This window comes from Vespa mandarinia, chromosome 16, assembly GCF_050613455.1.
Source record: "Vespa mandarinia isolate Hongniang chromosome 16, ASM5061345v1, whole genome shotgun sequence".
NCBI lineage: Eukaryota > Metazoa > Arthropoda > Insecta > Hymenoptera > Vespidae > Vespa > Vespa mandarinia.
This window is the reverse complement of record NC_140825.1, coordinates 1,318,641-1,341,540: the sequence shown is the minus strand read 5'-3', so window position 1 is coordinate 1,341,540 and position 22,900 is coordinate 1,318,641. Positions and strand designations below refer to the sequence as shown.

Genomic DNA, 22,900 nt, shown 5'->3' with positions numbered 1-22,900 from the left:
AAAAAAATTAAAACGATAAATTCCGAAAATTTTCCATTATAAGCGTCCATTAGGATCGTTCTTGTAACTATTGTAAAACGACGAACGAAACTTAAAACTACGGATGAAAAAAAGATAACGAAACACGTCTTCTAAAACCTGTTCGTGTAAAAAAAAAAAAAAGGAAAATAAAGGACCTCTCACAAAAAAAAAAGAAAAAAGAAAGATAAAACGATTCTCGAAAGTTGTCGTTTTTTTTTATTATTATTTACTGATTACAAAAATTTTAAGATATTTATTCAAAAAGAGACAAAAAGATATATATATATATATATATATATATATATTTAAAATCTAAAAATGTTGAAACTACAAAAATAATAGGATAAAAGAAGAAAAAAAGGACAATAAATTAATTAAAAAGAGAGGGAAGGTATAAAAATGGTGGGAGAAGTTAACGCAAACCGATTGGTCAGATTTCCACGTGCTTTGAAAGCACAGAGGCTGAGAATGACGGGCAGGTCTAGACTTAGCATGCGAGTGGGGACATCGATATGTTTTTCAAAGAGTCACACGATCCACGTTTCCATCACTTTCGCATGGAATCGCATAGCGTGCGCACCGAAAGAAAGATTACTATAGAAGTTTTATTCGCAATAATAAAAGTGGAATTTAATTGTGATTCGGAGGATTAATCGAACGTTCCTGAATAAGAAAGATATAAAAATTATCATTAAGTTAATGATTATAAATTTTTGAAAAGGGAAAGAAAAAACAAAAAAAGAAAACAAAAATAAAGAGAAAAAGAAAATTAATCCGAATAGAATTAATGACAATTTCGAGAAAGAGAAAGAAAAAAAAACTAAATACATATATATATATATTAATAGTTTAAAAAATAATCATTCGTTTCTAGTAAATTTAATTGCAAGATTGAATCTAACCATCGATTTTATTAATTCTGAAACATTCTTTGTGTTAATCTTTACGAAAGAAAAGATTATTGTGAAGTGTATACACCATGAAGGATCTATTAATGATTTGGAATAGATTGACGGGAAGGAGATGTTCTACGATAAATAATAATTTCGGCATGACCTGTATAAACGAACAAGATGAAATAATGATAACGCGGAATACGAGAAACCGGAGAAAGTCTTCGGTCGTAGTGAATCAGTTCTTCAATGCAACGACGACCTTACCGGTACGAACTAATGGCACACCAATATCGTCACGAAGTGAGTAACATTTTTTTTATTTACCGAAAACGCACGTGAATGTATTTAATTAGCATATTTACAGTTTCTTCACGACTTTCAAATTATTTATTTCTTTTTTCTTTTTTTTTTTTTTCAACAATAAAAATTGTTCAGATATTTCCTGATATATCAAAAAGAAAACAAAGTAGAAGAGGAAAATTATTAAAATTGTAAATCTCTCTCTCTCTCTCTCTCTCTTTCTCTCTCTCTTTCTCTCTCTCTCTCTCTCTCTCTTTCTCTCTTTTTATACGCTATCTCTTCGATTAAGTTATATAAACAGAATAAACACAAATTTTCAAGCATTAGAGATTTGCTTAGGAATACAAGATACGTTCGATTGGTATGCGGAAATCAATATGAAAAATGCAAAAAACGGATAGGAATAAGTTTCTTAGTGGTATTCGCGTGACTAAATTTCATTATATGCATCTTTAAGAATTATCGTCAACATTAGATCTATAAAATTTTTCGTGTATTTTATCAAAAACTTGATGTAAATCGCGTAAATCTAATATACAAATTAATACGTCTTATTAGTTCATTATGATAAACAAATAAACATTTATAGCAGATGGTTAACTTTATGAATAAAAAAAAAAAAGAAAAAAAGAAGAAAAAAAAAAGAAGAAAAAGAAACTAAAAAAAGGAAAAAAGTAGTCTACTTCTGTTGCGAAAGATCGCGTACGCGCTCTTGACCGGTTGCATGTATGATCTGCTCTAATCTCATACATAGATAATAAGTGCATGCGTAATAAATGTTTTATAACAAAAATATTCTCGCAATATCCTCCAATTGATATGCATTGCACTCAGCTAAAAGTTGATATCTTTGAAGATCGAAGAGATCGAAATAAAAAAAAACCAATAAATAGTTATTCCCGACGGTGTTCTACTTTTTTTTTCCCATTTCCCTATGTTTCTCAGAAACGGAAGAAGAAACAACACGCAATAAGCATTATGGATCATTTTTTTTTGCATAAAAAAAAAAACAAATATAAAAAGGAATATACGATACGTAATGTTTTTCTTTTTTTTTTTTTTTTTTTTTTTTTTTCTTTTCTAAACATTTTCCGATAAGTACGTATTAATTGCCATTTATCTTCTTTTTTTGCTTTCCTTTTTTATTTCTCCTTTTCTCTTCTTTTTTTTTTTCTTTTTTTAATTTCATCAATAACAATCATGTCGTCGACCAATACCACTATTACTATATCATATCTCGGTCATCTAGAAATGATGAAACTCGAAAGAAATGAGACAAAATTTTTATACATATTATAATGTGACACATTTTAAATTTCTTATTGATTAAACCGATGACTAAAATGAAGCAATTAATACCCGAATCACGTTTATCATTCAGAAAAGCATTATATCCTTACAAGAGAACAACTTGAATCGGAGTCCTTGTAAAACAAATATGTAAAATCTTTCTCTTTCTCTCTCTCTCTCTCTCTCTCTCTCTCTCTCTCTCTCTCTCTCTTTCTCTCTTTTTCTCTTTTTCTTTTATTTTAATATTCATATCCTCGAACTTTAAAAAAAAAACAAAATTTATCTTAGCATGACAGATTAAATGAGAGATTTAAAAGTTTGCATGATAAACATAAATTAAAAAAGATAAAAGGACAAAAATAAGTATTCTCTTTCTTTATTTCGAAATATATACATATATATTTATAAATTTTATATATAGATGATTAGAGACTTTGTTAACATATGACACATATTTCCTTCATTCGAGACCTTTCACTGTCTTAACTAAGTACTTTCTTATTCGATTTAACGTATGACCCAACCGAAAAAAAGAAAGAAAATCACTTACGCGTTATTACATATGTCGCAAAATTGTACTTGAGAATTAAAAAAAAAAAAAAAAAAAAAAAAAGAGACCATAAAAACCGGCCCAATTAACTAATACCAACGTAAAATAATCTAACATAAGTAAAACTTTTTTTAAAGAATCGAGAAAGCGACCGAATAAACTACTCGAAAGTATTCCATCTAGATCGAATTGTTACTTACAAATGTAAAGTTACATATTTAAATATATATTCTTAAAAAGAAAAGAAACAAAAAAAAAAAGAGAGAGAGAGAGAGAGAAGAAAAAGAACAAACACAGATGTTGTTCACAAAAGCAAAGAAATTTTTGCAGTAGCACGATAAACTCTCCGGAAAAGTATACTTCTTACGAATAATAGAAAAGACTTTAAACAAATACATGATATGCTATATATATATATATATATGTGTGTGTGTGTATGTGTGTGTGTAACATATCTTTGTTCAGCATGCCAAAGGTTGTTATATTATTCATAACGCATACACTAGATAATCATTAATTCGATGCATGATTAGAATATGTTATCGTTCCTTCTGTGAGGTCAAAAAATAATTTCATGTATATAATTCATAATAAGTAATAACAAAATAATTATAATCCTCGTCAAGAAAGAAAAAAAACAAAAAAAAATAATAAGAAAAAGAAAAACTAGAAATAGAAGGAGACGGATTTTAATCTATGTAATCTATGTAAAAAAAATTAATTCGAATGAATATGAATATTTCTATTATCTTATCAATATTTTTATATAAAATTGCTTACCGAGTAATTAATCCACGGAATATTAATTAATGCGGAAAAAAAAAAAACAATCAATTTTATAATGAATCAAAGGATTACATATAATATATATCGAATGTTGTAACGATGGAGATAATTCCATAGTAGATAATTCCATATCCGTACGACATTGAAACTGTTTGTAAAAAAAAAAAAAAAAAAAAAAAAAAACCTATTCTGGTTAGTTAAGTAAACCAATTTTAAATGGGAAGAAAAAAAAAGTATAAATACCTGACCAGAAATTTCTAAAGAATTCTTTAATGCCGGTCTTGTTAAATTATTTCGTAATGCACGAACACACGCACAAAGACACAACCATTGCCTATATTGTAAATTTGTTTTAAAATAATTCCATTTATATATATATATATATATATATATATATATATATATATATATATGATAAACAATTAATTTCATTCTAATTTCTAATCAAGCACGATTTTACTTGATTTTTATAGTTAAATGCATTAAACTAAATAATAATGTAAAATTATCTTCTTTGAATCAAATTTATTATTCATAAATCTTTTATACGTGAAACTTCTATATTCAAATTCATCCTTTAATTTTTTTCATATAGTTCAGTATTGACCAGGTTAATATCCAGGATCATGATTTCAAATTACTACTTTCTAATAATTTTAATAAGGTCGTTATGTTAATAGATAGGACAGCGAACTGTCGCGTCGATTTCACGCAATATAACACCCTTGTTTACTCGATACGAATAATAGCTTCCATTGTAATTATATATACTGCACGCGGATTCTGTACTCTCTTCATTCGCTTTTGTTCCGTATAAGATAAAATGTCAATCAATGTCTCGCTTTTCTTCTTCCCTCATTCGTAAGATACTTAACGTGACATATTTGAAATTTTATTCCTTTTTCTATATATTATATAATTACTTCATTTATTATTCCTCCTATCGATTCTATTTCACACCTTCAAAAAGATATAAATCAAAAGTTTCTTTCTATTTGATTATTATTGAAAAAATTCGATTAATTAAAAATATTATAACAGAATTGTTATATGTTTCGATAAATAAATAATTCATCAATATGTTTATAATAAATATTTAATGAATTATAAAAAAGAGAAAAAATGTTTTTCATTTTCATTTCTTACACGGAGGAGTGGCTGCCATTCAAACTCTAGGATTATCTTGAAACTTTAACACTTTCACGTTTGATCATTGTCTTGATAGTTGTTGTAACTCGTAAAAGTCATCGAGATTGAAATTAACATTCCTTCTTAACTTTGAAACAAAGTACGAGTTATGCAAAAACTTATATATCACATTTTTATTACATTTTTTTAAACGATTGCATAAAATAATAAGATAGTATTGTAACTTAGCTAAACGTGGAGAATAAGAAAAGAGAGAGAGAGAGAGAAAGAGAAAGAGGAAGAGAGAAAACTTTTCAATTGGACTTATTCGATTTGCGATGTCATTGCCGGAGTCGTTGACCTCGATGCAATAATATATCAATCGTAACGCAACAAGGAAATATAATAATAGAAAGAAACACGCACCATGAAGACACAAAAATCTATCGTATCTTTTGTTCTTGTGCAATGTCAGAACATAAATGAATGAAGGATACAAAAACTAAAATGAATAAATAAAGATACGAAATAAACAAAACGATTTGTTTGTAATCATGATTAAATTTATTTTCAATTTTTCTTAAAACGTAGCACAGTTCATTCAATTCTATCGGATTTTATTTTTAAACAAAATTTTCTCAGATTATTTTTATAATAAAAAATATGACTATGAATTCTCTTGTATTTTTTTTTCTTTTTTTTTTTTTTTTTTTTTTTTTATTTCGAAAGAGAGAAACAAACGTAATATATTTATTGTTTTAAGAGATATCTTTCTTTAGTAAACTCATTAATTTAATCGAGAAATAAATTGGAGCTACTTGTTATTAAATATTTATGATTATAATGTTTTTTTAATAACCCAATCAATTTCTATTAGTCAAATTACATCATTTGTTATGTCATCGTATCATATTATTTTTAACGTGGAATTCGATAATTTTGAATAAAATTCGAATATAATTTTGACTAGGAGATATATACGAGATAATAAATATCTAACGTAATAAAGAAAATTCAACTAAGGAAACGAAGATAGAAATTACTAACTAGTAAATAATTATAAGTATCGGAAAATTCTAGTCCAATGGTAAGGTACGCTTTCTATCTGTATCTGGTTGTAAAGTTACGACGGTCGTGCTTTGATTACCAGCTGGAAAATTGTTACCACATCATTTAACAGGACCACACTTGTAAACGATCTTGCAATCGTTTGAAAGTAAAAAGAGGGCGAACATGTTTCTTTAAAAGGCGAAAAGTATTTGAGCCACATCATTCTCTTATTGATGGGTAACCTAATCGAAGAATAATAGGATTCATTTTTTCGATCAAACGAACATATATGAAAAAATTAATCTTTATAGATATTCTCTCTCTCTCTCTCTATTTTTTTTATCCAAGAAAAATCTTTTGTTTTCAAAATGGATAATGTATTTATTTGATAATTATACTATAAATTCTTCACAAGTCCATTGAGAATAAATTTTCGATGGCGATATATCGACATTCCTATGCTGCATGATTTATAGCTCGATTATTTAACAGTTATACACGAGAATCGATTACTATGTAGTTATCGAAATGTACGTAAATGATAAGAATAGTTTTTTCTTTCTTCCTATCTCTTTCTCTCTCTCTCTCTCTCTCTCTCTTTCTCTCTCTCTCTCTCTCTCTTTCTCTCTCTCTCTCTCTCTCTCTCTCTCTCTTTCTGTCTTTTTTACTTTTCTTCTTCTTCTTCGAAGAAACGACTATTCATTATTGCCCTCACACACACACACACAAACACAGATCATTGGCATCATCTAAAGAAGATAATGTCAGTGAAATAATGAGGTCGTAGAGAGACACTGGAACTTTAGTAGTTCCTTTCGCCGTTCTCGCATCATTATTCTTAAATCATTTCTAATTTCGTTCGCGATAACTATTCGAAACGTTATTAATATCCATAGATATAAAATAAATTCGAGGAAACTTCCCTCATTATCTCAAATTTTACCTAAGATATCTAATTAATATCGAAACATAACGTTAATCATTCGATCCTAATTGATAAAATTAATGACAAAATATTATAGTATATGTATATTATATATATATATATATATATATATATATATAATTTTTTTTCTTTTCCTTTTTCTTCTTTTTTCTTTTTTCTTTTTTCTTTTTCTTTTTTTTTTTTCTTTTTTAGAAACATATAATAGAAAAGATTTTTAAAATAAATTCATAAAATAATATTCAATTTCTTTTACTTATGGAAAAAAAGAAAGATATAGCATTATCTTTTATTAACACAAAACTTGATTTCATCAGAATAAAAGACAAACAAAAATTAAAAAGTGAAAATAAAAGAAAAAGCTTCCAAAAAATATGTTCCATTATATTTTTGGTAAATTTTATCTTCTCTATAACGTTAATAAAAACACAATATATCAATTACGTGACATTATAATTAATCTCTCTCTCTCTCTCTCTCTCTCTCTCTTTCTCTCTCTCTCTTTCTCTCTCTCTCTTTCTCCCTCTCTCTTTCTATGATCCAGCTGATAACGACGATCATGATTCCGTAGAACACGATAGAATATTTCGCATTCAACTAGGGCAAAAGAAAAGAAAAAATTTTCAACGCGACTTCGTGATATTTCATAGACTTGACCGGTCATGGAAAGAGCAATAAGTTCAAACAAAATGTTTCTTTCATGCTCAGAGAAACATGGAATTTTGTCGGTTTCAAAAATACATAAGAACGCCGTTCAAAAGTTTTTCACTTTGTTGCACTTTATTGCAACGATAAAGTTCACGTGAAACGCTCGTAGAGATCAAGTTAGAAATCACGAACGTTATACGATGAATAAAATAAATGTTCGATGAAAATCTAGGAGTAAAAAAAAAAAAAAAAAAAAAGAAAGAAAAAAAAAGGAGAAAAAAAAATATATCTCTAGAAAAAACGACACGCCTAATCTTTGAATACTATTTAATATGATTGCTATAGCTAATTCTAACTATATATTATTCATGATACGAGAATAAAAAGTTATCTTGTAAATCACGTTCCTCCTACTCTTATTTTTACTTTTTTCTTCTAATTCACAGATATTTTCATGCTAATGATGTTAGGATTAATTGGACTCGCCTCAGGCTTTTTAATTCTTATCTGCAAACCTTACGATATGCTCTTCCAATTTAAAGTCACATTTGGCGAAGGAGGAGAAATATTTGAATTCTGGAGAAAACCTGACGTGGATATTTTTTTGAAAGTTTACTTATTCAATATCACCAATCATGACAATTATTTAACTGGAAAGGATAGCAAACTCAATTTCCAGGAAATTGGACCTTACGTATACAAGTGAGTAAGAAAAAGTTAATTAGCACTTTTTCCTCTCTCGCTCTCTCTCTCTCTCTCTCTTTTTTTTTTTCATTGATAAAAGACTAGCATACATAAATCTTTCCGTTCGATTTCAAAAAATATATCTGACCTTAAATATATGTGTATGCATAGATATATACATATTATACATAGATATAAATAACGAGCAAAGCTACGTTGATTTCGTAGCAATGATATATTAATTTTCGTAATTTAGGGAGCATATGGAACACGGCAACATCAAATTTAACAGCAATGGCACTGTATCCGTCACACCACTTCATCCTTTAATATATATACCGGAAATGAGTAATGGTACTGAACAAGATATTCTCATCTTACCTAATATCGCACTTCTAGTGAGTATACAAATTTGTGTTCTTTTTTTCTTTTTTCTTTTTTTTTTCTTTTTATTTTTTTTTTTTTATTCTCTATAATGTATCGTAATGAAATTATGAACAATATACGAAAGAAATATACATCTTTATATATATAATATATAATACGTGATACAATGTGAAAAAATTTATGAGATTATCTATTTAATTTTGAATATAATCTTTTGGAAATAATCTGTCATCACAAGGCAAAGAAAAATAAATCGAAAAGCACGAACATATGATAATATACTAAAATATTTTCGTATAATCTATAAAAATCATATAGATATACAGATCGTATTGTTTGCACGTAAAAAATTATTCCATTCGCAATTAAAATATTTTTCCTTTATTTTACTTTTCCAACGTTTTCCGTATATAGAAACTCGTATAAACGTTAGCCTTGGCAATGTCGTAGACTCTCCATGTGATTGACCTTTTCTAGTCAGATAGACTGAACGTGTAAATGCGTAGAAAGGATACATACATATATATATATATATATATATATATATATATATATATAAAATAAAATAAAATAAAGTAAAATAAAATAAAATAAAATAAAATAATATAAAACGAATATTAATTCTCTATCTTCGATCTTCTTGCGAATTTAATTTTCTGTAGAATCAGCAGGAATAAAATACTGAATTCAATAATATCGAATCGATTTTAATGTTATGCTTAACACGTATTAAGATACTGATTAATCAGTCATTTCAGTTACAAACGCGAACAATCACACAGAGAGACGGACATATACAATAAATACTTCCCGAATTTTTATCTTCGATGAATCATCATCCAATAACGGCAAATCCTGCATATATATATGTTAATATAAAAGAACAAAGATAAAATTACCTTGGATCTTCGTTTACGAACAGCAAAACATTCTCGATCGTATTTACGAGCTTCGCACGTAACAGACGCTAACGTTCCACTTTCCTCCGACGTTCTGTCCATCCCTTCTCCTTCTCCTCTTCTTCCTCCTCATCCTCCTTCCTCTCTTCGTTCTCTTCTTACTACTCCTTTCTACTTTCCTACGAAGAAATTACACGAATTAGTATGAGGTAATCTTAACGTGGTATTCTTACGAAAATCTTCAAGGAAAATATTCTAATGCTCGATGACAGAAGTGAGAGAGAGAGAGAGAGAGAGAGAGACAGAGACAGAGACAGAGACAGAGAGAGAAAGAGAAAGAGAAAGAGAAAGAGAAATCTTTTTTCTTCAATTAATCGAAAAAAAATGCATGATTTTTAAATAAATGTCAACCAAAAGTAAAAGAAAAAGAAGAAGAAACGGTAAATGTTAAATATTTTTTATATCACGATTATTGATAATGACACGAATCACATAAATTTCGTGTAAAAGTGATATCATAAATTAATATTTGTATGGAAAAAAAAGACATACGATTCAAATTGGACGATAGAAATCTAATTCATAACTATGAATTACTTATCGATCATTATTTTGCAACGATTTTCATCGATGCCTATCGTTGACTAACTGTCGGTCAAAAACAAAATGCATATTAGATTTTATGACGAAATATTGCAGGTCATGCGTAGAAAAAGTAATTTCACGTATTGTGACATAGAGAAACAGCCAATCACTTTACATCCTTTCGAAATCTTCTCGACAAATTTCATAAAAGTATGATCTATCGTTAATATCATACGAACAATATCCCGAATTATACTTATCCTATTTATTTCTTTTCGGTTCAATGCAATTGCATAATAGTAATTATAATAATAATTAAATGTTAATCATCATGAAATGATAATATCAAATTGATCATATCAAAGATATATTTTCTTTTCTTTTTTCTTTTATTCTTTGATGATTATCTGATAAGTTAATTAATTTAATAAAAATAAAAGGAAATAAAAAGGTTGAAAGAATTACGTAATTCATTTCGTGTCAATGAACTGTCTCTCTCTCTATATATATGTATATTTTATAATATATATATATATATATATATGTATATAAAATAAAATAAATGTCACCCGCTATTATACATATTATCAATGATATAATCCGAGTAAGTCATTCACAAATCAAGAATCGTATTATATTAATAGGAAAAAAAATCATCTAACATAAATCATACGAGAGAAGATAAAAAATGAAATGATCGAAAATCATAGTTATATACGAGATAAATACTGTCATAATTAATGTTAGCTCTAGTTTTTCCTCTAATCGCTAATCTGTCATATAAAATGGAATAACATTATTTACGATACTTCGATACTAAGTCACAAAGCGGAAATATAAACAGTGTAAATATGTATGTATTCAAACAAGATAATACAAACAAGTCACGTAGCTTCATGTGATCGTTGCTATGTGTATGTATGTATGTACGTATATTTTTTTTTCTTTCTTCTATACTTTGTTCCTTTTGTTTTCTTTATCGATTCATGTCAGTCTTAGTCAAGTCGTTGTAGAGTGAAGATCATATTAAATCGACGTCTAACATTATTTGGACTTTAACTTTCCACATTTATTTTTCTTTTCTTCACTTATATATATATATATATATAAGTGAAGAAAAGAAAAACCAATATTTATTTTATTTTAATTAATTAACCTTAGGCATGCACACGGACAAATCAAGGACTTTCATTGGATAAATATCCAATATTCACGTATACAAATTATCGATATAATTTATATCTTAGAATATAAATATAAATTTGTAATTTCCAGAGTATAACCAATGTAATGAGAGAAGCAACGTACTTGACAAGATGGGGTTTAAATGTGTTAATCCATCAAACAGATTCAAAACCTTTGGTACCAATGACTGCTCGAGAGTTCATGTTTGGTTACGAATCTACTCTGCTTACACTTGGAAATCAAATTATGCCATCGTGGATCAAATTTGATAAACTCGGTCTTATCGACAGAGTAAGTTTGATATATGAATTATAGTTTATGTATTTAAGAGTCATAATATCGTATTGATTTAATAAACTCGAATTATTGATTTATATGTACCTTTAGAATTCAATGAAATATATCATACAGCCAAAAGATTTTATAATACTGTAGATCATTTTTCTTTTTTTCTTTTTCATAGTAACTTAGCTAACTAGCATGACGCATTGAAGTAAATGAACCTTCTCTTCCTAGCATCATGACAACTACTGTGTAATAATAATATTCATATTTGTGTGTAATGATTTTTCAAGAACTCTATCATTTTATCGTTATAATTGTGACTTATATAATGGAAAATTTTTCATCGTCGCAACATCTCCGTTCTTCTTTTTTTTCTTTTTTTCTTTTCTTTTTTTTTCCTTTTTTATTACTTTTCTTTTTCCTTTTTCTTCAGATGTATGACTTCGAAGGTGATTACGAGACTTTTTACACCGGTGAAAAGGACGTGAAAATGACTGGTCTGATCGATAAATATAACGGCAACGTTAATCTTCCCCACTGGAAAGGAAGATGTGCGAACATTAATGGTGCTAGTGATGGAACTAAATTTCCAACTTACATACAACCTAACGATACTCTTCTTTTTTTTCGAAAAAGTCTTTGTCGTAGTGCCCACATGGTAAATTTAAATTATAGAATCGTTAATCCTTCTATAAACCCATACTACATTTAAATCAGACACTTGTATGTATATATATATATATATATATATATATATATGTATACATATATATATATACACGTTAAATTTTTAATTTATCGTTAGAAAATTAATTGTTAATTCACATTCGATATTTTTTGTCTTCTTTTTTTTATGACTTTTTTTATTTCTTTTTTTGTCTTTTTTTATTTGTATATATATATATATATTAAAAATATAATTATTAAAATATATTATTATTAATATAAAAATATATATTATACTAAATTATATACTATAATAATTATATTATTTACTATTTTATTAATAGATATTATTTATGCTAGTATTATAATAATTATTATTTTTTATACAAGTATAATTTAAAATATTACTATATCATAAATTAAAGTAATTATATACATATATTACATTATTCTGTAATAATTTTTTATATTATATTTTTAGTAGATTATTATTATTATTATTATTATTATTATTATTATAATTATTATTATTATTATTATTACATCAATATAAATAATGTTATAACTTTCACATTATATAATTATACTAGTATGAATAATACTATTACTTTCACATTATATAATTTCTATGTAACCATGAACCAAAAAATTAGGTTATAGAAGGTTAATGTTATTTACTTTTACGTATTAACATATCATCGATAATGAAAATTAATTTTTAATGACATATATATTACAGACGCGAACCGATGAAAAAGTTATTAAAGGCTTATATGCTTACAAATATAATTTTATGGAAAATGAAATGGACAACGGTGTTTATAGAGAAGAAAACAAATGTTACTGTCGAGAAGGATATTGCTTACCACCAGGTTTAGTGGACGTAACCGCTTGTTATTACGGTAGGCTACATTTCTTTACGAAATATCTTCTTTTCCTTCTTTTTCTTCTTCTTCTTCTTCTTCTTCTTCTTCTTCTTCTTCTTCTTCTTCTTTCATCTTGATTTAAAAGTTTCGAAGAAATCAATTACTTTCAATATGCCGTTTTTTTCTTTTTCTTGTACACCGATTACGTATTTTAAAACGTTACTTACATTACTAAAAAATGTGATATTAACGGTATAATGGATGTACGATAATCAACTATTATTTCATTAGAATTAAAAAAATTACACGTGCGCCTATCTTAACTATCTAATTTTCAAATTCTAATGTCAAAAAAAAAAAAAAAAGAAAAAACAATGAAAATATTAAGGATAGTTATGAATTACTTTCTGACGTAATGAATCGATCGATTCGTTCATGTAATTTTCTTTAAATGAAAGAATCTGTAAAGATTATGAAATCTTTTTTCTTTTTTGTTTTTTTTTTTTTTTTTTCTTTAACCTGTATTTTATTTTATTTTATTTTATTTCTTTTCAGGTTTCCCAATAGCACTGTCCTATCCACATTTTTACAAATCTCATCCATCTCTTCTTGAGGCTGTAAACGGTTTAAAACCAGATCCAAAGAAACACGAATCTTATTTTTATATACAACCACAATCAGGCTTACCAGTTGATTTGGCTTTCCGTTTTCAAATTAACATGGCATTGCAGGATATTGGACATATGGCAAAAGTAGAAAAGTTTTCTAACTTTGTTCTTCCACTTCTTTGGTTTGAAATCGTAAGTATCGATATATTATTTGTTAAGCGATTGTTATAATCGTGAGATTAATTGCCAAAAAAATAAATCTGTAAAATAAATTAATAATTACACGATTACGACGACGCGAATATCAAAACTTACGGCGCGACTTTTAAATTGACGATTGTTTGTTGCACCGTCTATAGGCTATATTTGGTACTAATTTTTTATCGAATATTTACGCGCTCTTTTACAAATCATATTATTCTCTCTTTCTTCTTTTTTTATCTTTTAGGGAATGTACGAATTACCAACGAACAGAAACTCATTGTTTTACTTATATTTAAATATTTTACCAGTATTAGAAGAAATCACTAAATACCTCATGTTCATTATTGGCTCAATTCTTTTTATTTGGAGCATTGTTAAATTACTTCTTTATCGTAAATTACTTCTTAAAAAAAGATTACAATTTTTTAACAATAGAAGGTCTTCCATGAAAATAAAAGAAGCAGAAAGTTATTATAATGCTTTGCTTAATCATTCAGAGAACAAATTTACATCCGACATACTAGAAAATTTATCAACAATGAAGAACGAAATAAATGTTTGATTGTAAACATACGAGCCGTTCAAGACGTAGAAAGAGGCTATCATCGTCAAGGACTATATACACACTCGTCGATCTAATATCCTTTCGTAAATACATTCAATATCCGAAAATGAAATATGATTGGCGAATAAGATATGAGTCTTCAATAATTCCAAATAAAACGATGTCATCCTCTCCTGCCCTTTTTTCTTACAACAAATAAAATGTCAAGAGGACAGAGAAATGGAAAATCGTATTATGTTTTAAATCGAGGTACTTCTTTTAATCGCCATTTTGTTTTTTTTTCTCTTTATCTTTTGTACTCAAAACATTGGTCAAAAATAATTCTAATTTTTAATTAGAAAGTCGAATCCTATTCGAATCAATCGATTTTTATATTCTTGTAAATTCTAATACGAATTTTTTAATTCGATTAGTAATAATTGAATAACATTAAATAATTTTGAATTATTATATCAAAGAACGATAAATGGTAATTAAAGTGATTTTTATTGCAAAAGTAGTATTTCTACTTTAAAGTACGTATTGTGAACATTTATACTTTTACATTTCGTTACTGTATAATAATTGCGATAAAGAAGTAAATATGTAAATATGTAAATAATATTATAAAGAAAGTAAGCTGACTTTTTCGTGAATGAAGTTAATAATAATTATTTGTGTACTTATTGCGTGTGAACAATAACACATGACATTTTGTATACGTAAATTAAGTATTTTTTAATAAAGTGTTATAATTTATGGAAGATAGATAGAAGTCATATTTGTGAAATAAATGATTAAGAACGAACAAAAAATTAAATTATTGTTATGATATAATGTAGTTTTAGTGATAAATAATGTCCACTAACGATCTTGCCAATGGAATAACCTCAAAAACGTGGACAATAATAAGCACATGATTTTTATTTAAGATATTTATAAGAAATTCACATGTTATTCATCTATTATTTTTCTTTATTTTAAAAATATATTCAAAGTGAATCCTAAATAATGTTATTTTATTTATTATACTATATCATAATACATAGAATTGATGAATATGTCTTATATATGCAGTGACTGATAAATAAATACAATCCTCCGTATAAATATACTTGTATAATTGTTATATACATACATATATATATATATATATGTGTATACACATACATTTATAAGATAGATTATATATAAATGGATTACTTCTCTAATGATTTTATAGTTAGGAAATTATTTTTTAGGACAGTACAAACATTATCCATTATATTGTTTTTGTTTCTTTTAAGTTTGCGAAAATTTCCATTTTTATTGAATTGTTTTTTATATTTAGATTTTCAGTTTTTTCTTTTCTTACTATAAGTATCGTCGAATGAATTATTAACTTTACGCTTATTTTTATCCTTACAAACTTTAACCTCATTTATAAGTTTTTCATTATTGCTTAAAGTTTCTGATTTATTGTCTGTAGTCGTATCTTTACTGATGGAATTTCCATTAGTTAAAAGATATTCATAAATTTTTCTTTTTGCATTGACATTTTTATTAACTTTTTTCTTTTTAATACTGGTTTTGGGCACACTACACATTTTTTCCTTTGCAGTTTGAACATTGTTTTCATTAATCACCCTGGCTGAAACGAAAGCAACATCATGGTCTTTTATTCTTGTTTCTTTTTCTTCACGTACAGTCTTCATTGTTTTAATTTCATTGTTAATATAAGTTACATTATAATTTTTGGTCTCATCGTTTTCACTAACTTCCATTTGATTGCTATTTTTAATTTCTAAAGCTGTTTTGAATCCAGTATCATGAGAACTATTGTTTGATTTGTCTTGTGAATACGATATAATTTTACATTGTTTATTTTTTTCATTTCTTTTAATATTATTATTCTTTAATTTATTTTGATCATCATTTACATTCGTGGGCACTGCTTTAGATGCTGTTGTTTGAGGATGAACTTCATAATTAATATATTCTATTAATGCTTCATGTGTCGTATCATTATTAGTACACATTCGTATAGATGAAATCTGAATGCAATATACATCTCTTATATAATACACATATAAAACCTTAATGATCTTGTTTACAGGATTAATACATTATACATACCAATTTAGACATATCAAATTTGTACTTGTTAAGAAGTCTTGTACTACAGAGCACATTGTATTCTAATTGATAAGCTATATTATGCATGTCATTTTCTTGAAAATCTTTCCCAGATTTTTTACATACACATTTATAATTTTCATATAAGACTGTTTTTAACTTATCATAAAAATGTTCTCGTAACTAGATAAAATTCAAAATAAAAATATTAATAAAAAAATTTGTTTATATACATACGCCCATATACATACATGTTGTAATATTACCGATACATTACTTATTAATGAAATATTTTGTTTATTCAAGATATGATTAATAATTTACTTACCTGCACAGTCAAACCCTTTATTTTTATATCAGTACTCTCAGCTGCACGAACATTAGATCGCTTAGCATCTTCATTATTTCTTTTTCTCACCTAAAATAACATGAAATGAAAATGTTATCATATATATTTGCATATACTTAAATATATATACCTCTTCGTTACGATTGTTATTTCGGCGCAAAGCAAATTGCTTTTCAATTAATTCTTTAGTTTCCCGTTTAGAATCGGCAATTAATTTTTCTCTTGGAACGCAAGCTTCTTGACACTCGCTCCTACAAATGAATAAAAATTATTAATAAATATATATATATATATATTTTTTTTTGTAATAGAAATATATTGATCTTCTTTAAAATTTTATCCGATACTCACATATCATCATATTTAGAAAATGCAAAACCATCTGCGCTACTCGAAGATTTCTTCGAATATCTATCCGGTCGTGATCGACACATTTCAAATTGTGATATTCTTGCTTCAACAATATTTTTATTTTTACATACGTCGCAACGATTTTTGCACGCAGGTGGACTATCTCCGAAGTATTTAGAAAATACACTATGTCGACATCTAAAGAAAAATGTTATTACAAATTAGATAAAAAATATCGTATTATTTAATTAAAATATATAAAATATGTTTAATTAATTTTTAAATACTTTACTTGGTCTTTAGACAATATGCAACACTTTTTTCAAAATTCTTCCATTGTACTTCTGCAAATTCTGTTCTTTTCTGAGAATGTTCTTCCTTTATTAGAAATGAAATAATTCCAAATTCTTCGTTAGAGAAATATACTCTGCAAAAGGCTGGATTACCATCTCTACCTGCTCTACCAGATTCTTGATAATATGCTGCAATATTTTGTGGAACTGTCCAATGTACCACAAATCTAATAATAACATTTATAAATTATTTAGATAATGCAATATTAATAATAACTTATATATATATATATATACATATAAGCCATGGAAGATATTTGTAATAATTTGTATATACCTCACAGTTGGTTTATCAACACCCATTCCAAAACTGCATGTTGCTGCAATAACAGAAACTTCACCCACTGTCCATTTATTTTGAACTTCATTACGTTCTTGATTTTTTAAACCTATGAATAGAATGAACAATACTCATATATCATATATTTTATAATACTAAACAATTACTCGTCTATTTTTATTATTTCTACTTACCAGCATGATAGGCCAATGTTGGAATATTAAACATATTTAATTTATTAGCTATAATTTCTGTTGCTTCTTTTTTTCTACAATAAATAATACCACAATTTCTCTTATCCTGTAAATATTACTTATTACATAAAAAATTAGCAAAAAGGAAAAAATGATATAAGAATTATTTTTATTACTTTTGGTAGAGAATCATTTAATGGACCAAGAGCTTCCACAATGAAATTTTTAAGATGATCAAATGGTTTATCTAATACTTCTAAAAACCATACGTCATAATAAAGATTAGGACGAAACACTGGAATTGAAAATTTTAGTATATTTTTCATGTTCAATGTCTTTAATATGTCAACTACTACCTGAAAAAATATTATAAACATAAATATATATATATATATATTTATATACATAATAATTTGTTAAAGAAAAATATATATACCTCTTTTGCAGCTGTAGCAGTTAAAGCAATTATAGGAACATCAGGACAAAGCTTTTTAAATACACCTAATTGTCTGTAACTAGGTCTAAAATCATGACCCCATTGGCTTAAACAATGTGCTTCATCAACAATAAAATAAGATATAGCCTTAGCTTTTTGTAATTTAATTATAAGTTCCTATAATGTAAAAAAATATTAGGAATAAAATGACAATGATATAATTAAGGATTACATAGAAATTTCATAGATATAACTACTTACTTGAAAATGCTTCTGCGCTCCCATTTCAGGTGTAACATATAATAATTTGATTTGCGGCGAATTTGATGATAATTCTTTCATTATTGCATTTCTATCTTTAGTAGTTGTATTTGAATTTAACGAAACGGCTTTAATTTTTTTATTAACTAAAAAATCCACTTGATTCTATATGAAATATTTTCTAATATAATTTAATTCATATTTAATAATATCTTGTATCTAAATAATTTATAAAATTCTTATGTACCTTCATGAGAGCTAATAATGGTGAAAATACAATTGCAACTTTATCTTTTTTCATTATAGATGGTAATTGAAAACAAAGCGACTTGCCTGATCCAGTGGGCATACAAACATAAACATCATGTTTACCTAAAATAATTAACTTGATAGTTATTTTTTTCTATCTACTAGATAAATATCTTTTTATATATTTTATATATATATATATATATATATATATATATATAAAATGTATACATATATTCATAATCTTCTTATAGTTATATATTTAATAAAATATTTGAAATTTAAAAAAAAACGACCTCATTTGTATTTACAATAGAAATATCCAACCTTCATAAACAGCACTGGTGGCACGTTTCTGTATATCACTTTTAAAGTCATCATAACCAAATACAGACTTTAATACGCTTGACAACATTTTTGTTAATTATTACAATAGAATCAATATATAAAATAAATTAAATCCGTCCATCAATTTTCTCTCGAAGCATGTGCGACTTTAGCGACATATATGAATAAAATATGAACTACAAGTACAAACTGTGATATGGTTAAGAAAATCTGAATATCAGTTATTGAAATAAACAGGTAATTCCTACTTTACAAAAATAATATATATATATATATATATACATTCAAAGGTAATATGATAATCAGTAGTGGTGATACAAACTTGCTTGTCTGCAAATTTTGTGTATATCATAATAGAAAATTCTTATCGTGAACAATGTCATAAATATTATTTACGCCAATAATGATAATAATCTCTAACAGTAGTCTTTTAATTTTTTATCAATTTTGATAAATAAGTTATTATTTTAAAGAGGAAAGTTTACTGTAGAATCATAGTGTTCCATATGTTTGAAAAAGCTTTTTATTTACGCATAAATTATTCTCGAAAAAATACCATTTTTTAACATGACATTTTTTTTCCAAAGAAAAAAATTTGGAAAAAGTGAATCTTTAAATTAAACTTTGCTCTCTCTCTCTCTCTCTCTCTCTCTCTCTAATACTAATATTTAAATAATACTGATATCTAATACTAATATTTAAAACTGTTATTTAAGAAGATAGATTTCAAATGGATTCAATCAATAGATTTGAACATAGAGATTCAGATGAAAATCAGATACAAAATTTATAAAGATACGAAAAACGAATAATACAATCGATTCTGTAATTTATTATTAAAAAAAAAAAAAAAAAAAAAAAAAAAGAAGAAAAAAAAAAAGAAAGAAATAATCATAAGAATTAAATGAATAGAAATAATTGTGTTTGAAATATATTATTTTTTATTTGAATTTAAATATTCATATAAACAGAAGTGAGACATCTATTAACGATAAATATACATTCATTAAGAATGTACAATCGATGAGTGTTAGCTAATCAATTTCTTTGACGATACAAGGTTATTTTTAATGTTTCTTTTTAATTTCATATTCGACGTAAGAAGTTTATTTTTAATACTTCTTTTTACTTCTTAAAATTTCTTTAATTTAACGAGAGAAATTTAAGAATAAAAATATTATTTTCTTCGCTATCATTTTTATTATATCAATAATTACACAAAATTCGAATCATTAGTAATTCGTCTTGTTTTCGAATCCGATTAAATTAATATATAATTTCATAGAAGTGTAATATAATAATATATAATGTTTTTATGCCTCATATCTTAATGACGTTGGAGTTTATTCAAAAAAACAATTACATAAGTAATGATAAGTAACTATTTTCGTCATTATTAATCTTCGAATCATTGTGATTCACTTGATTTCTTATTACAGAAACGACAGTAGAATTATTCGAGCAGTAAGGAACGTATCCGTTGGAAAGCAGAGGAAAGAAGAGGAAAACAAAGAGGATTAAAAAATGAATCGTTTAGTAAGTAAAATTCGTGCTTATCGATTATTTTCTACTGCAAGTCTTCCCGCACCAGAAACTAAACCACCGATTTTATATACCGGCATATTTGTTGACAATGAGTGGCACAAATCCAAATCTGGAAATACTTTTCCTACAATAAATCCTACTACTGGTGAAATTATTGCCGAAGTACAAGAAGGTGATGTAGCAGATATTGATTTTGCCGTACATGCTGCTAATAATGCATTTAAATTGGGGTCACCTTGGAGAACTATGGATGCTTCTCAAAGAGGACTTCTTTTAAATAGATTGGCAGATTTGGTAGAACGAGACCATAAGTATCTTGCTTCTTTAGAAACATTGGACAACGGTAAACCTTATTCAAACGCATATGCTTTCGATGTTCCGGGAGTTATTTCGACCTTAAGATATTATGGAGGATGGGCAGATAAAAATCATGGTAAAGTTATTCCTATAGATGGAAAATTTTTTGCTTATACTAAACACGAGCCTATTGGGGTATGCGGACAAATTATTCCTTGGAATTTTCCTATGGTAATGATGGCTTGGAAAATAGCACCAGCATTAGCCACTGGAAATGTTGTTGTTTTAAAACCTGCTGAGCAAACGCCATTAACTGCTTTGTATATCGCACAATTAGTAAAGGAAGCTGGTTTTCCCAAGGGTGTTGTAAACGTTGTACCTGGTTTTGGTAAAGCTGGAGCTGCATTAGTTGCGCACAATAATGTTGATAAAGTAGCTTTTACTGGCTCAACAGAAGTAGGAAAATTGATACAAGCAGGTGCAGCTAAAAGCAATTTAAAACGAACAACGTTAGAATTAGGTGGAAAGTCACCAAACATCATTCTCTCTGATGCTGATTTCAAACATGCAGTTGAAACAGCTCATTTTGGATTATTTTTTAATATGGGTCAATGCTGTTGTGCAGGTTCTAGAACATATGTAGATGAGAAAATTTATGATGAATTTGTAGAAAAAAGTGCTAAACGTGCTCAAATTAGAACAGTTGGTAATCCATTTGATGAAAATACTGAACAAGGTCCACAAATAAATGAAGCCCAAATGAATAAGATAATTTCTATGATAAACACTGGAAAAGAGCAAGGTGCTAAATTAGTTACCGGTGGAAATCGTGTAGGTGAAAAAGGCTATTTTGTTGCACCAACTGTATTTGCGGATGTCACTGACGATATGACTATTGCCAAGGAAGAAATCTTTGGACCAGTTCAACAAATCTTAAAATTCAAAAATATGGACGAAGTTATAGAACGTGCTAATAATTCTGATTATGGATTAGCTGCTGCTGTATTTACGAAAGATATAGATAAAGCTAATTATTTGGTTCAAGGATTACGTGCTGGCACTGTATGGGTAAACACTTACAATACTATAAGTGTTCAAGCACCATTTGGTGGCTATAAAATGTCAGGCCATGGAAGAGAGCTTGGAGAATATGGCCTTGAAGCATATACAGAAGTTAAAACGGTTATAGTTAAAATAGATAAGAAAAACAGTTAATTCTTCCTCTATATTTTATCGTATATATTATTACTATATATTAAATAATATTAACAATTAAATATATTAATATATATTTTTTTATTTTGATATATAATAAATAATAAAATTTTTAAAAGATAAGCTTCCATTTAACATAGTTTAACACAATATAATATAAAAAAGATTAATGTTTGAATAAAAATTTAATAAAACATCTTTAAAAAATTATTAAAATTTGTTTAATTTTTAATAATTTAATAATTCTTCCTATTAACCTAAAACCTGCCTATCTAAATTTATTTTAATTACTCCCAATATATGCTAAAGTCTAGTTAAATAAGAAAATTAGTTTTAAACAACTATTAAGTTTTATCATTATTACTTTTATGGTTTTCTTTAT

At 26.7% G+C, this 22,900-nt stretch overlaps 3 protein-coding genes across 8 annotated transcripts; 2 read left to right on the top strand and 1 right to left on the bottom strand.

The window, feature by feature from the left end:
- The first annotated feature begins 558 nt into the window (after window positions 1-558).
- LOC118442170 (scavenger receptor class B member 1) lies at window positions 559-15,876 on the top strand. Of its 2 annotated transcripts, none has more exons than XM_035867453.2 (8): window positions 559-1,217; window positions 8,059-8,314; window positions 8,553-8,694; window positions 11,443-11,643; window positions 12,071-12,295; window positions 13,043-13,205; window positions 13,725-13,969; window positions 14,479-15,876. In XM_035867453.2, exons 1-8 carry the CDS (start codon window positions 1,001-1,003, stop codon window positions 14,503-14,505), a joined length of 1,476 nt encoding a protein of 491 aa, XP_035723346.1. In that variant the 5' UTR covers window positions 559-1,000; the 3' UTR covers window positions 14,506-15,876. The 2 variants fall into 2 exon arrangements, with proteins under 2 accessions (XP_035723346.1, XP_035723345.1); XM_035867452.2 differs by having other exon boundaries at window positions 14,226-15,876.
- Window positions 15,679-19,676, bottom strand: LOC118442169 (ATP-dependent DNA helicase Q5). 2 transcript variants are annotated; one of them, XM_085661989.1, is made up of 13 exons: window positions 19,410-19,508; window positions 19,112-19,236; window positions 18,865-19,029; window positions 18,604-18,780; window positions 18,344-18,523; window positions 18,168-18,273; window positions 17,971-18,082; window positions 17,633-17,860; window positions 17,341-17,538; window positions 17,120-17,240; window positions 16,969-17,058; window positions 16,641-16,823; window positions 15,679-16,558 (listed from the first exon to the last, which is right to left on the bottom strand). In XM_085661989.1, the coding sequence occupies exons 2-13, from the start codon at window positions 19,211-19,213 to the stop codon at window positions 15,860-15,862; spliced, it is 2,361 nt and encodes a 786-aa protein (XP_085518115.1). In that variant the 5' UTR covers window positions 19,214-19,236; window positions 19,410-19,508; the 3' UTR covers window positions 15,679-15,859. The 2 variants fall into 2 exon arrangements, with proteins under 2 accessions (XP_085518115.1, XP_035723344.2); XM_035867451.2 differs by having other exon boundaries at window positions 15,680-16,558; window positions 19,441-19,676.
- Window positions 19,557-22,655, top strand: Aldh (Aldehyde dehydrogenase). 4 transcript variants are annotated; one of them, XM_035867462.2, is made up of 2 exons: window positions 19,557-19,698; window positions 20,901-22,655. In XM_035867462.2, exon 2 carries the CDS (start codon window positions 20,986-20,988, stop codon window positions 22,516-22,518), a length of 1,533 nt encoding a protein of 510 aa, XP_035723355.1. In that variant the 5' UTR covers window positions 19,557-19,698; window positions 20,901-20,985; the 3' UTR covers window positions 22,519-22,655. The 4 variants fall into 4 exon arrangements, with proteins under 4 accessions (XP_035723355.1, XP_035723353.1, XP_035723352.1 ...); XM_035867460.2 differs by lacking the exon at window positions 19,557-19,698 and adding an exon at window positions 20,390-20,521; XM_035867459.2 differs by lacking the exon at window positions 19,557-19,698 and adding an exon at window positions 20,537-20,558.
- Window positions 22,656-22,900: the final 245 nt, after the last annotated feature.

Excerpts from the sequence above, each read along its gene's own strand:
- LOC118442170 (XM_035867452.2), top strand. The coding sequence starts at position 1,001 with ATGAAGGATCTATTAATGATTTGGAATAGATTGACGGGAAGGAGATGT. Across the intron at positions 8,695-11,442 it reads TACCTAATATCGCACTTCTA|AGTATAACCAATGTAATGAG; the intron begins GTGAGTATACAA and ends TGTAATTTCCAG. Across the intron at positions 11,644-12,070 it reads AACTCGGTCTTATCGACAGA|ATGTATGACTTCGAAGGTGA; the intron begins GTAAGTTTGATA and ends CTTTTTCTTCAG.
- LOC118442169 (XM_035867451.2), bottom strand. The coding sequence starts at position 19,528 with ATGTTGTCAAGCGTATTAAAGTCTGTATTTGGTTATGATGACTTTAAA. Across the intron at positions 18,781-18,864 it reads GAGCGCAGAAGCATTTTCAA|GAACTTATAATTAAATTACA; the intron begins GTAAGTAGTTAT and ends TTTACATTATAG. Across the intron at positions 17,861-17,970 it reads GTTGATAAACCAACTGTGAG|ATTTGTGGTACATTGGACAG; the intron begins GTATATACAAAT and ends TGTTATTATTAG.
- Aldh (XM_035867462.2), top strand. The coding sequence starts at position 20,986 with ATGAATCGTTTAGTAAGTAAAATTCGTGCTTATCGATTATTTTCTACT.